Source organism: Seriola dumerili, unplaced genomic scaffold (genome assembly GCF_002260705.1).
Source record: "Seriola dumerili isolate Sdu_G_001 unplaced genomic scaffold, Sdu_1.0 BDQW01000191.1, whole genome shotgun sequence".
In the NCBI taxonomy this organism is placed as follows: domain Eukaryota; kingdom Metazoa; phylum Chordata; class Actinopteri; order Carangiformes; family Carangidae; genus Seriola; species Seriola dumerili.
In genome coordinates, this window is record NW_019174446.1 from 5238198 (window position 1) to 5251942 (window position 13745).

At 45.3% G+C, this 13745-nt stretch overlaps 1 protein-coding gene across 1 annotated transcript in view; it reads right to left on the reverse strand.

Annotated features, from left to right (window-relative positions):
* Positions 1–5991: 5991 nt before the first annotated feature.
* Positions 5992–13745, reverse strand: part of tshz1 (teashirt zinc finger homeobox 1) — a 36344-nt gene continuing 28590 nt past the window's right edge. The window contains exon 2 of the mRNA XM_022753326.1: positions 5992–10093. Coding sequence (XP_022609047.1) covers positions 6564–10093 — 3530 coding nt within the window. The 3' untranslated portion in view covers positions 5992–6563. The remainder of the gene's footprint in view (positions 10094–13745) is intronic.

Consider the following 13745-nt stretch of genomic DNA (forward strand, 5'->3'; position numbering starts at 1 on the left):
TATGTAAATAATAGAGGTTGTGCAATAAAAATTCTGGTTTACAACCCTGAAGCAAATGCCAAAGGCCAGTATCAGCACTGTATATCGGTCTAAACCTGCTACATACGCAATATGACATGTAAGACCTTTTTAAAAGAATTTACCGGTCTCCCCTTCCCCCTCCCCTCAAATCTCTACCTTCTCTTCCAGCTCAAGATGGTGCATTTTTTATTTAAGCCCCCCTCTTTTTTTTTTTTTGTTTTTAGTCTTTGTATGCAAATCCTGTCTGACTTGTCTGAATTATGTGTGTCTGTCCGGGAGCCTCTGTGATTCGGAGTGACTGAGGACTGCACACACGGTGATTGCATCCACTGGGCCTACTCTGAGCCTTGCATAAGTAATTGAGATGTCAGTATGTGTTCTCATATTCCCACAACAAAACTGTAGGAAAACATGCACTGTTGAAGGTCATTTGAATAATTCCTTAATGGAAGGGAGGCCTTGTTTTTCGGGATGCATGAAAAAGCAAATGTCAATGATCAAAATCAAGCAGCATCATATCTCATGGAGGCAGCACTGATTCCTGGAGCACTTCACCCTCTATCTCCCTCTCTTTCTCTCTGAAACGATAGATAAGGGATAAGTGTCTTTGTGCATATCAAACACAACACGAGCCACTATTTCTCAAGGGTCTTTTTGAAACACAAATTGGTTTTGAGATATTTTCTAAGTTGACCTCTTTGATTTGAAATAGGAAATGACAGGGACATGGTAGTTCTCATATTCAAAAAAAAAAAAAAAAAAAAAACCCCTGAGAGGTCAATTCCTAAATCATACATATACACGCTGGATAATGGGAAACATGTCATTAATCTTTCATATATGAATTATTATTGTGGCTATAGACATGTCCCCAGGTGATCAGGCAAATAGAGATAGATTAGCTGCTACACAGAGAAGGTGTGCAAAGAAAAAAACATGTAACAGATACAGCGTGTGTATGTGTATCAGAGATTAAGAATTCATATATATATATATATATACAGTATATATATATATATTTCATGGAAAGGTGCATAGTTTGTAATGTATATCTTAATGAAAGTCAAAGGCACCATGAAATAAAGATACAGAACAACAAAAAAAAAGAAAGAAAACGAGGGGAAAAAAAAGTGTAAGGACAGAATGAATAGGTATCGTATCTTGTTTTGTAAAACCACATCCCTCATCCACCAAGCTGGAGGAAACATTTCATCCCCTGTATGCTTTTGTGTTTTGTCCGGGCTTGTGATGGATGGAGGGCCCGGCGACACACACCTGCACTTCTCATCCACCACCACATCGTAACTAAAGGCTTGGCAGACTGAGATGATCTCCTGCATCCGTTAGCCTGCCGCTGTCAAACACCGTCATTCTCCACAGACAACTCTGTCACATCAACACTCCCACCGCAAAATAAACCCACCTTGATGAAAGACTGCCGCATGTCCATCACAAAAACACAAATCCACCGCCGCTGACACCGGCTGGAGCGCTGCACTCTGTCACAGTGACATGAGAATCGCACTGCAGTGCCTGGCATAACGGGGTATAACTCTAATAAGTATTTATTTATTTATTTTTTATTAATCTTGTGCAACATTTCAGCTTCTTCAGTGTATCTCAATCGATAAGATCCAAAATACTGTAATGGACCTCATCAGGCTACCTGTATATCTGATCCTGTAGCAACAGGAGGGCTTATTCTCTGATCTGTTAAAATATTTTGGGGGGGAAGAAAAGGGTGGTGGAGGGGGGGGTGTGCCAAGTTGTTGATTATGGGTCAGAAATATCAGTCATTCGTAGATGCTTTTACTGCACCATAAAAGTGTTATAAATGTAAATTCAGGAAAAGTTTTGCTCGAGGCACTTTCTAATGGAAGCCTATGCATGACCTGTATGCAAAATGATATTAAAACATTTGGGCCAAAATGGGCACGGTTAGAAATAAAGCATTAAACCTTATAATCTTTTCATCTTGTAAATTGATTTAGTGTTAGTTACCAGACATGGTTTTGCTTTGATAACAAACTAAATCTACATTAAAAAAAAAAAAAAAAAAAAAAAATACTTGTTTTGATTACACTGTGAAAATGAAATGTTAAAGTTGCCTCAGTGCAGATGACATCAGAAGAATGTGGACTTCAGGTTCTTAAATGGATGTTTGCAGAGCTCTGGGGGCACAAACAGAACTTGCTCTTGCACTATACTGAACCCTGTTTGGTAGGTGTGTAGTATGGAAGGTAGAATTGTCACAGATCCTGCACATTTTACAGTATGACGCTGAGCAATATAATTGAATCAAGTCCCCAAAGTGACTTAAATCAACATAAAAATAGACTGAGGCAGGTATCTCCTGCAAAACATGAGCACTGATAACTTCTTCCTCAGTGCAATTTCCACAATGAAGCGTTTTATCAGGATCCAAACAGATTTCTCCGACTTTAGTTTCTGATCCAGTACAAAGGCTCTCAGTCGTTGTCGCTTTGTTTGTTGATTCTCTGTCAGACATTGTTTGTTTGTGTTGAGGTATTTCGGAGGGGTATTAAACCATACGTCGGAGTTGTGTGCAAAGTTGGAGGGTTTATAGGCGGCAGATGCACGCCGGGATCCTCAGCGGGAGCTTCGTCTTTGTTTCATGGCTGACAATGATCTTTGTGCCGCTATCATATACAAACCAGGAACAAAAAAAAAAACGCGAACATATGAAGCCGAAGAAAAGACTTGTCAAGAAACCACATGTGTGAGTGTGTTTCCACTGAGCATACATACATTTGAGGTAATAACACACCTTGAATCTTAAGAGGTGAACCTTTGAGAAAAAGATCAAACATCACGAGCGGTGGGATCAACGTGCCCTCTCTTATTTAACTTCACTTGTGTGTGACTCCTAACCACGGACAGACACCTTCCTATCACTGTCTCTAACAGGCGAATATATACAGTATGCTCGGTGTAATGTACAGAATCCGAGTGTGGAGAAGAGTACACACGCTGCCATGCAAACACCACTACATCCCTGCTCTATCTAGGCAGAGGCAGACGCGAGTTATGGAGGTTAATACTCCCTCCCCGTGTTCCCACCAGCCCAGGTAATTTTGTTATTCCATTTGTGCCCTCTGTCTACACCCACCCCTGTCTGCTGTACATAATGGTCCCAGCCCTGAGAGGAAGCAGGCATTTACTTATACAAAACCTTGAGGAAATCCCTACCAATCCTCAGGGCTCACGTTCAGCAGCGCCCAAAACACAAAGGCTATGCAAATCTGCCCAGCCTGCGTTTATCTATCCTCGGTTTCCGTTTGCACCACGGGAACCAGTATTGTGCCGTGCGTGGCGATTATCGCATGTAATTTACATAGAATACGCACAGGAAACAGTGCACTGATCTCTAACAAAGCAGGAAAGAGTCTCTATCGGCTCAGCAGCTATCTGACGGCACAGCAAAATTACAGGTTTAGCTGTGGGGTATTAAACCTACAAGGTGTTTTTTTATTTCCGGTGTGCAGGGAACACTATCTCCTCCAAATGTTGCTTGTTTATCTGCCTTGTTTGTTTTATAACCCAACTCTAGCAGCCCCTTCCCGAGGAAGCTGCATCTTCAGCCGGGCTAATCTGCCCTCTGCCTGTGTTTCCTTTGTCACTGAATCCATGTATCAACACAGCGAGGTGCAGCCAGATCGAGGAGGTGTGTAATTGCACAAAGACACTCATGATAATATAGCCGGGGAGGGCGAGTGTGTGTGACTGACTCAGCCAACACGAGACACGTTGTGAGTGTGAGGAATGGAAGTCATAACACTGCAGCATGGCTTCATCCATACAAAGGCTGGTTCTGTAAGTACTCAATCAGAAACTTGAGACATAAGGGCGAGATGAGAGATCAAATTCCTGACGCGGACGCTCTACCTGCAGGAGCTGCCCGAGGAAGAACATCCCACAAACTTGCTGCTTACCTTTGGCTGGGAGGGGGGGTGGGGGGTGGGGGGGTAGGGGGGTCATCTTGAGGTCACTTTAGATAATGAATCACATTCAGCTCTTGCTACAGCTGAATGTTAAGCCTATGGTACATGAAATGAAACCAGACCTGAAATATACAGAAAATACAACAGCACACAAAACTGGAGGAAAAAGATGCAACCACGGCGGCGCAACAAAAGCGTCCGGACTCTTGATGAGCAAAGGGGCTGTTTGATTTGTCAGAAAAAGGTGCAGAAATCCTCTGTCATGCTCTGCAAGCAACTATGCAAACATTCATTTAGAGGAGATGGAAACAAAGTCAATGAAGTGGAAAGGGAAATGGTTTTCTACAGCAGACTGCATCATTTTTGACTGAGCTGGCTGTGGAAATCGAAGCCAACAAACTTGTGACACAGTGACGACGCTGAAGTGACACTTCCTCCTGCAAAGATGTTTGTTTTTTTTTTATCTGAACTAATCTGCTAAAATAGGTAGGAATGACACAAACATGGCATTTACTGTACACTCATGGCCACCAAATGACAAGTATGTCTCTGAAATGTCAAATTGAAGTTATAATTCAGTTTTGATTATAGCCTTCACGTTAGCAAGTCATGGCTCTTAATTATGGCAAAAGTCTATGTCGTGTTTAAATACACAGCGCAAAGATATGCAGTGTGTTTTCTTGTTAGCAGTATTAACAGTTGATCAGAGAAAAAGACAGCTTGCTGCTCGTGTATCATCTGAAAAGCTGTGTTAATTTTTGGGTGGTTGAGTGTGGCCGGTCAGGAGGCTATATCAAGCAGAACAGACACCCATCTGATTTTGTTCCAACAGGCAAAAGTACACTGCCATCATTAATATAACACTGATTCTTTCAGAACGGGCCCTCCGAAGGCCAGTCACAAGCCTAGCATGGGTTTCTCACAGTACAATAGGCACCCTTACAGGCTTATCATCCCCGTCATCTTCATCATTATAATAATCATCGGTGGTATGATGTGGCTCAGTCATCAGTTATGTGTATGACACCAGTGACTTTTTCTTTTTCTCCTAACATTTTTGCGAACATAAAAGCAGGCCTGTTAGTAAAATATGTACAAGTAGCGAGATAAGGGAATTTCAAAGTACAGCTAAAGAAATAAAAGAAATCTTATTTCTTCCGGCCGAGGATTGGACCTGAGTGTGACTGCTTTAAGTTTTATACACATTGAGTTTGGTGCACCACCATGACAAATGAACACACAACCACAAATATATGACTGTTAACAACTGCTTTGGGGTTTATTTTACAATTGAGAAAGAAATGAAACAAACTAATCGGTGCTAAAAAGTTTTTTTTTTTGTTTTTTTTTTTACAATATTGTCGATAAAACATTGAAATGTATAGTCATTGTGCATCGCTTATTTATTTTCCACACCATTTCATGCATCAAATTGGATGCAAGTATAATTAAAATCATTTCTGTAAACCAAGCCAAAGAAGCTAAATTTGTATTTTCTTTAAAAAAGGACATTTTGTAGCTCTACAGCATATATCTATATACACCATCTGTTTTTATTTTTTTATCATTTTTGTATATAAAATGACAATATAAAAGTTAGAGAATGCACACACCTTAAGATACAAAGAATGTTGAGCCGTTTCAAATGGTAAGATATGTCTTATGGAGTACTGACATTTCACTGGTAATCATTTACATGTAACAGACTTTTCTCTTTACAGTTGAATAAAGCGACACAATTTAGAAAGAGAAAGTTGTAACAAACCATACAACTGGAAAATTGCTATAAGGTGATACTTCACAACAAGGAAAAGTTTTTTGAGCAAACTTGCATACTGACGGCCATTCATTTTCACTGATTGACTCGTACCCAAAAGCAGCATTTCAGTTTTTCCAAATGTTCACGTGATCTTTTTTCTAATACACTGACAGATTTATGAGCAGGCCATTCATCATCAAAAACATTGCAGTGACAGGAACCCAAAAAACAAGAGGAGGAGGGGGGGTGGGGGGTGGGCGGGGGGAGAAATGATAATCCTTGATCTTTTAAAATCAATCTGATTTTGACAAATGCAAGATATTTCAAAACATGTTCTCTTTACAAATTCAAAAAATTCAGCTGTCTAAGGTGCTACTTCAGTCTTTCAGGGTATTCTTTCATTCTTTTGGTGTATACATTTAATTTTCACCTTCTTCATATCAAGTATTATACAGTTTTCTCTTCCACCAATTCTCTCCACTCACCACTTTTACCATTGAAGCAGTAGTTGTATTTTTGCCATGAAAAGATTAAAATCTTGTGTTTAACCTTGATTCACTAAAATACATGCACAGATCAGACAAATAGCATATAAATATATTACAAAATAAGTGTAAAAAAGCTTGGCAAAACAAAAACAAATCAACATGAAAAGACATGGTCCAGTCAGGCAGTTATCACAACAAAAAACTATAAGACTGATTTTTTTCTGGCGGCTCAGTTCGGCCCAGTGCAGTAACTGTGAACAACGTCATTTTAGTGCAATGAAATTCTAGTCAGTTCCACAGCTGTCAGTCTCTACCCTCAGCTCGAGACCCCGCTTACACCTTCTCCATCTTGTCTAGCTTCTCCAGTTTCTCCAGAGCAGTGACAAACACCAGGTGGTCCTCTGGAGACTTGCCGTGGGTCTTGCTGAGGTGCAGTTTGACTGCGTGTTTGCTGACGAATGTCCGATTGCAAAGTCTGCACTGGTACACAGAGCCTGTGTCGTCCTCTGGCGTGGTCAAGGCTGACAGGGGGCTGCCGAATGTCATTTTGTCTGTGATCACCTTTGAGGCAGCCTGCTGCTCCCGTAGGTGCTCAGCTGACAGTTTGGACAGGTCCTTCAAGCTGAAGCCCAGGTGAGACTCCAGGTGGCTGATGTAGGAGGAGGGAGTCCTGAACTGGGAGGCACAGTCACCACAGAGGAACACAGGCTGGCACGAGTCCATGTTCTTGAGAAACTTGGTGCCCCCAGTCCGTCTCAGCTGGTACTTGACATTAGCCAGCCAGTGGGATATCGTGGTCATGGAGAGGCCTGTGAACTTACAGATGTGGACCCTTTCCTGAGGGCCCAGGTCGGTCATGGCGTAGCGGCCCTCTGGGGTCTCCCTCAGGCTGGAGGCAAACTGTGCCTGGAGGATGAGGAGGTGCTGGGGATTCCAGTTGGACTGCCTCCCTTTCCTCTTCTGCACTGGGGAGAGGTCCTCGAGGGCGTCCTCAAATGCGCTGCCATCGGCGTCCGACTTCTCTGAAATGGAGGAAGGGGTTGAGGATTTGGGCGTCAGTCTGCCAGTGAGGTTCTTTACCATATCTGAAATGTCCATCAGAGCGTTCTCTCTCAGGGGAGAAGAGACTGAGTCAGGGAGGGAAATGAGAGGTTTGTTACCATTTACACTATTGTTGGTCAGGAGCGCACTGCTGCCGTTGTTATTGTTGTTGTTGCTGTTAGTGGAGGATTTATTTTTACTCAGGTCTATGGGCTGGTCACTGCTTTCATACAACTGATAGTGGTTGATGGGCTCAGCTGGCTTGCCCTGAGGAGGTGGGTTGAAAGCTGGCTTATCCATCATGCTGTTGCTGATTTTATAAAGCATGGACAGTGGGTCTGCAGCCGGGCTTACTGGTTTGGAGGCCTTACCCAGGTGTGTGTTCATGATTGACTGGAGTGCGCTGAGAGGGTTGATGAAAGGAATTTCTGGTGAGTGATCAGTGATGATGCCAAGACTGTTGCCGTTAGTTACAGGGGACTGACAGGCCTCAGAGCCGTTCTTTGAATGGTTGTTGTGGCCATCCACTAGGCTCTCTTTGGGCTCCTTCTTGCAGATGAGCTCTGAATCTACACTGCCTGGGCTGCTACTTCTCATACCTGACGGCTTAGAGAGGTCATTTGGAGATGCCAATTGCTCTCTCTGCTCTCTCAGTGCAGGGGAGGGGGATTTTACTAACGACGGGGGCCGGCATCGTTCCAGGCTCACCATCTTCTCCTCCTTTTCTTTCTTCACAGTGGCAGCTTTCCCTGTCACTTTCTCCACAAGCTCCTCCATGGCAGTGACATTGCTCCTGAGGGGGGTGGGGGAGGACGGGCTCCGAGGCGAGTGGATGACTGAGTTGGGGTCACTCACCAGGCCTCGTAGCCCGCTGTTAAAGATCGGCTGCATCTGGACACTCTGGACAGTTGGGGGCAGAACAGTAGCGGAGCTTTTCATGGCACCCTGCAGCTGGTAGGCTGCATGAATGCTAGGATAGCCGCCCCATGTGGGCGTGCCTGTCTGGGCCTTGCTGATGGCACTGGATACTGTGTTCTCAAGGGATTTAAGAATATCTAAACCCTCTTTGGGCGTCTCCTCGAGATCTTCTTCTCTAAGATATTTATATGATGTGGCATCAGTCTCAGATTTTTCACCTGAGTCGTCTTTCTCCTCCTTAATTTTTTTCTCCACTGACTCACCACAATCCACCTTTTCATCCTCACCTCCCTCCCTCTTTTCCTCTGAGCCGGAGGAGAGGGCGGGGGACACAGGCTGGGACTTAACACTACTGGGGACAGGGAGTCTGGTGGTGGTCGGTGGCAGTGGGATAGACTGAATCTTCTCTTCCACCACTGGATCAAAGACCAGCTGTTTGCCCTTCTTGGATGCAGAATTTGTGACCTTCAAAAAGTGACCTGTAACCATCATGTGGGCAGTCAGCTGTTGCAGTGTATCATGGGAGCTCCCGCACTCCATGCATTTGAGGATCTGGGCTTTACGAGCTTCAAACTGCCATGTGTAGCTGGCACCGTTCTGGTAGCCGTAGCGGTTGTTTGGCGTAACGTAGGGGTTAGGTACGGCTTTTGTATCTTTGCCAACGTCCCCGAGGGATACGCCGCCACCACCGCTACCAGCATGGAGAGAGTCTGGGGAGCACGGGGACACTATAGCGTCTTGGATCGCTCGTTTTTTAGCTGAAGTGGGCACCAGTTTAGTGGCCAAGGCTGGCACCGGTTCTTTGAGAGGCACTTTCTGGTAATGCTTGGTCTTGATCATGTGAACGCTGAGATCTTGCAGAGACTCAAACGAGTGGCCGCAGTACATGCACTTCAGCACCTTCTGGGCATCCTCTTTCCCCTCCATCTCCATCAGGGAGCGCTTGCGCGGTTTGGACCAGCGCTTCCCCTGATCCTCCTCCTTGTCCTTGTTGTCGTCTCGATAATGGCCCGTCTCATTCATGTGGACCGTCAGACCCACCAGCGTGTCGTAGGCAGCGCTGCAGTCTTTGCAGCGAAACTTGCTCGCACCGGTGAAAACAGAGCCGTACAGCTTGTTGTTCTGCCGGTAGAGCTGCACTGTGCTGAAGAGGCTGGGCTCTGGCAAAAGGTGGTAAGGGGTCTGCTGAAGAGTTTTGGCAAGTGCCGCCTGGTGCCAGTCGTAGGCTACACCGCTACCATTGCTAGCCACACCGCTGCTGCTCCCACTGCTGCTGGTTGCACTATGGCTGCCAACAGAGCTAGCTGCTGTGCCATTAGTATTGCCACTTGCGCCGCCTGTGTGGTTGACAGTGGTGCTGGAGCTCCTGCCATTGTGATGACTGCTAGCCATGTTGACCCCACTGCTCTTGTTTATGGTTGTGGTTGTGGAGGCAGAGGCAGTAGAGGCGGGCTCCGGAGTAGTGAGGGCACTGTTGACGCTGCCCGCCGCAGCGGGCTTAGATTTCATGATGTCCATAGTGATGCTGGACCAAGAGGCATCTGAGATGAGGTTTGCATAGACGGCTTTCATCTGCGCCAGGCTATCCTGGAAAGAGAGGCCGTTGTTGGGGCGGAAGGGCAAAGCTGCGCCTTCCCTCTCCTGACCATCCGTGGAGGAGGTGCTCTTGAAGTCCGTGAGTCGGTCGCTGGCATCACTGAGTGGAGACCCATATCCGGCGTCAGGATTAGTGCCATTGCTGAGTGGTGAGTCTCTGTAGCTAGGTGGCTGGCCTCCGTCCACATCTTCCTCTTCCTCGTTGCACAGGAACTCATTGTCCTGGCCGTCTAATGAGAGGCCGTCATCCTGCAGGTGCTCTTCCTCATCGTGAGGGGCTGCCTTAAGCTCGTCCTCGGGCATGTACGCTGGAGCACAGAGAGAAAGAGGAAGAGAAAGAAGATAAAAATAAAAAAAAAAATAGGGGGAGACAAGAAGAGAGAAAAAGAGGTCAGCTCAGTGAAATTAAAGATTTACAGCACACTAACAGGACCACTGTCAAAATAACATGGAATGAATACTCAATGATAGGAGATGTAAGCTTTTATTCTCATCCAGCGAGTGTGTGTATGTGTCTGCATGCATGCATGCATGAGTTTGTGTGTATTTTACACACATGTGGCTCTGAAAGCCAGTGGTGAAAAAAGCCTCCAAGGGAAAAATAAATCACTGAGCTTCTGACAGTTGTCCTTTTCCTTCCCAACTCCCTATTCCTCCACACATGCCTCATGTTCCCCAGGAAATGACTAGCTGTTTGGCCTTGTTAGCCAGCTGCATGCTTACATGTTCAACTCCCCCTTTCTCTTTCTTTCTTCCTTTCTTTCTTTCTTCCCCAAGCTTTATTGCTTCTCACTCATCCAGTCCATGAAGTTCAGCTCCTCACATGCTCAGGTTATGTAACTGATCAGGGAGGGAAAGAAACAAAACGCTAATCTGGAGATATCACAGCTTTTCCTAACCCACTCTGATGAGCGGAAGGTAATTTTCATTTGAGCTAATAAGCAGGAACTGGTAAAAAACAAAACAAAACAATGGTACTTGGATTGAGAATACCACAGTGATTGTTGAGGGAGGGACTCTTGGGCAGACAGTTTATGCATTTGCAAAAATGTGCTACTGCTCTGTGATCCAAAATGGCATGCACAATGCTTAACAAGAAGGCAGAAGAAAGTGAACACATGATCAAAGATCGAGGTGTGGGGAAAGGTAACTAGAGAAGGCTGAGATGTAACAGGTTTACCAGTAAAATATACAAAGGCATATAAGATAGAAGGCTAGGCCGTGTGTGTGTGTGTGTGTGTGCATGCTAGGGAGGACACAGCAAGCATCAGTAAGTAGGAGAGACAGGAGGTTGTTAGGGGGAGAACAAGTGAATGAAAAGAAAATGTAGGGAGGAAGAAAAAGTGAGCAGGAGGTGGTGGGTTTGGTGGGCGGGGAGAGGGGAGAGGGGCTGTAAGAGAAAAGGGAGAGAGAGAGAGAGAGAGAGAAAGGGTGAGGAAGACAGGGAGACAGGAAAGACGGCCCCCTAGCTTCTTCCTTTATCTCCTTCCTGCATGGTGAGATGTGTGTCCTAGATGCCAGTATCAGTCTCTCCTGATGAAACAGATGTGCTGTCAGCTTCAAACGGCACGCTAACCTGTCATATCATAATCTAAGTGGACATAATACCTGATATATATACACTGGCACCATTTACTGCTGCCTGAGAGGAGATGGGTGGGGGGGTTGGGGGTGGGGGAGGTGAGCAGCTGCACCATGGACTGTGACTGTGTGATGATGTGCATGCGTGTGCCTCAGTAAGTGCCGCTGTTTGCGAATGCGTGTTTGCTCGCGTGCCCACCTTCCCGTGCCTATGTGTGTACTTTACGCACTCTGCTCAGCTCATACATGTTTGCTCTTACAGTGCAAAGCCGAACCCACCGACCATAATATTGCCTATAAGTCTGAGTTCGCTGTGTGCTACTGATACACCCTTCTCCAAATGAGCAACATACTCCCCTAACGCCTGACAGGATTTCAGTGAAATGAGAGCACTACAGGAGAACCTGGCTGCGCTTCAATCCCACTGACAGACTGAGACCGAGACAGTTTCTAAAACTCCTGAAAATCCCTAACACAGCAGATTAGCATTATGTGCTGTACTCTCTACAACACATCTGCAGAGTGTCTTCTGTTACAGTGCCTTCCCCTTCGCTAACCCGCTTCCAGAACAGGAGGCTATCAATACATATCAGCCATTTAATATACAAAGCATCCTGCAGAACGGCTATCCATTCTTCACAAGCCCACACGAACAGTGCAAACATACAGTAGGAATTACCTATGTGAGTCACTCATGTCGGATGCAGCCAAAAAATAGCTAAACCCCAATAGTTGGCAGTGCTTAATACATACATACATACACACACACACACACACACACACAGACAGACAGCAGGAATGAGAAGCAGCAGATCAGAAATATCCCTGGGTGAGTGACAAAACACAGACTGCAGCAGGGAGGGGCTTCCAACGATGAGCAGGTCGCCAGGGAACCCTTTGACGATCCCTGTCAATCAATGCCTGTCCTGCCATGTTGTCATGGAAACAACAAAGAGGGAGATATCAAAAGCACACAGACAAAAGACTGGCAGAGACAGACATCTGTAAAAATCACAGGCAGCAAGTGGACGGTTTCGCAAGCCATAAATGTACAATATTAGTAATGAAATGTGGCTAACATTAGTCTGAAATAAATGAGCTCTTCGTCTGTTTTGAGAGGCTGCATCTATTCTGACAGGATGCTAAAATCTGGAGCACGAGGAAGGAAAAATATTAAGAGCTACGTATCAACACTATCTGTTTAATCACTGCAACTTGAAGATGTGTGATTCTGACTGGCGACCAGATTAAGCTCCTTCCCTCGCCCCGGACGCACATATGCGGAGCAACACCAGCAGCAAGGGGAAGGCTCGGGAAGGGGTAGGGCTGGCGTGCCGTCCCTGGCGGTTTGGTTTGCCGAGTGGGTGATGGCTGTGAGCAGGGCCATCTGCACGGGCGCCAAAGCGCCTGTCACTTTTGCTCGGGGACGTGCCGCCATCAAGGAGACAGGCGGCAGCGGCCAGGATAGCACTGCAGACTCACTGTCAGAAGCAGCAGCGATCAAGCCCGCACCAGCCACGCCAGATCACCAACTACACACAGCAAGGACGCAAGGAGTGTATCACTGATCTCCCCAATACCTACACATACGGTTAATACAACCATTAATAAAAAAAAAAAGGGAACATAAAACAGGTGGAGTACTAAAAAGGGTTTGTAGTAGCCCCTTTAGATGTTATCAAGAGCTCTTTTAAAAATTCATAATGCAAATTGAATTGACATACACACCTATGGTGCTGTAAAAGCAGGTGCTATCAAAGGTTTTCATGTCTCAGGCTACCAAATATACCTGTGTATGTGTGTGTGTTTTGTTCTCATCTCATTTATTATTATTCTTATTTAAATGAGAGTTCCTGAAAGACAACCCTAAATAAAGTACCAGTGAAGCACCCTTGACTCTGATTTGTACCTAATATTTTAAGATGAAAGAACGCCATGCATCATTACGGGTTTTGCATCTGCACTCTGTGATCAGGTTTGCACATTTGAACATCGGTTCTCAGGGACCACACCAGAGCAGAGTGTGTGCAGTCCTGTTGTGCGGAACAGACAGGCAGTTTGATATGATATTTTTCTGATGAAAAGACTGCGGTGAACGCCCTGTATCCTGCCTCAGCACAACACTGGGCCTCACAACGGGACAACATGATTGACCTAAGTACAGATCATCTCTAAAACATTTTTCCCTCACACGCCGCTTGACGTTGTGTATGACTTGATTTTTGTAAATGAGACCAAATGAAACACAACCAGCGGACACGTCAGTGTTTTGGCACGGAGTGAAGCAGAAACATATCACTCCTTTTCAAAACTTTGCTATCTTTCTCTGCCCTACCCATTTTTTATTTTTTTTGTCTTCTCCCTTTTCTTTGCTGAGAG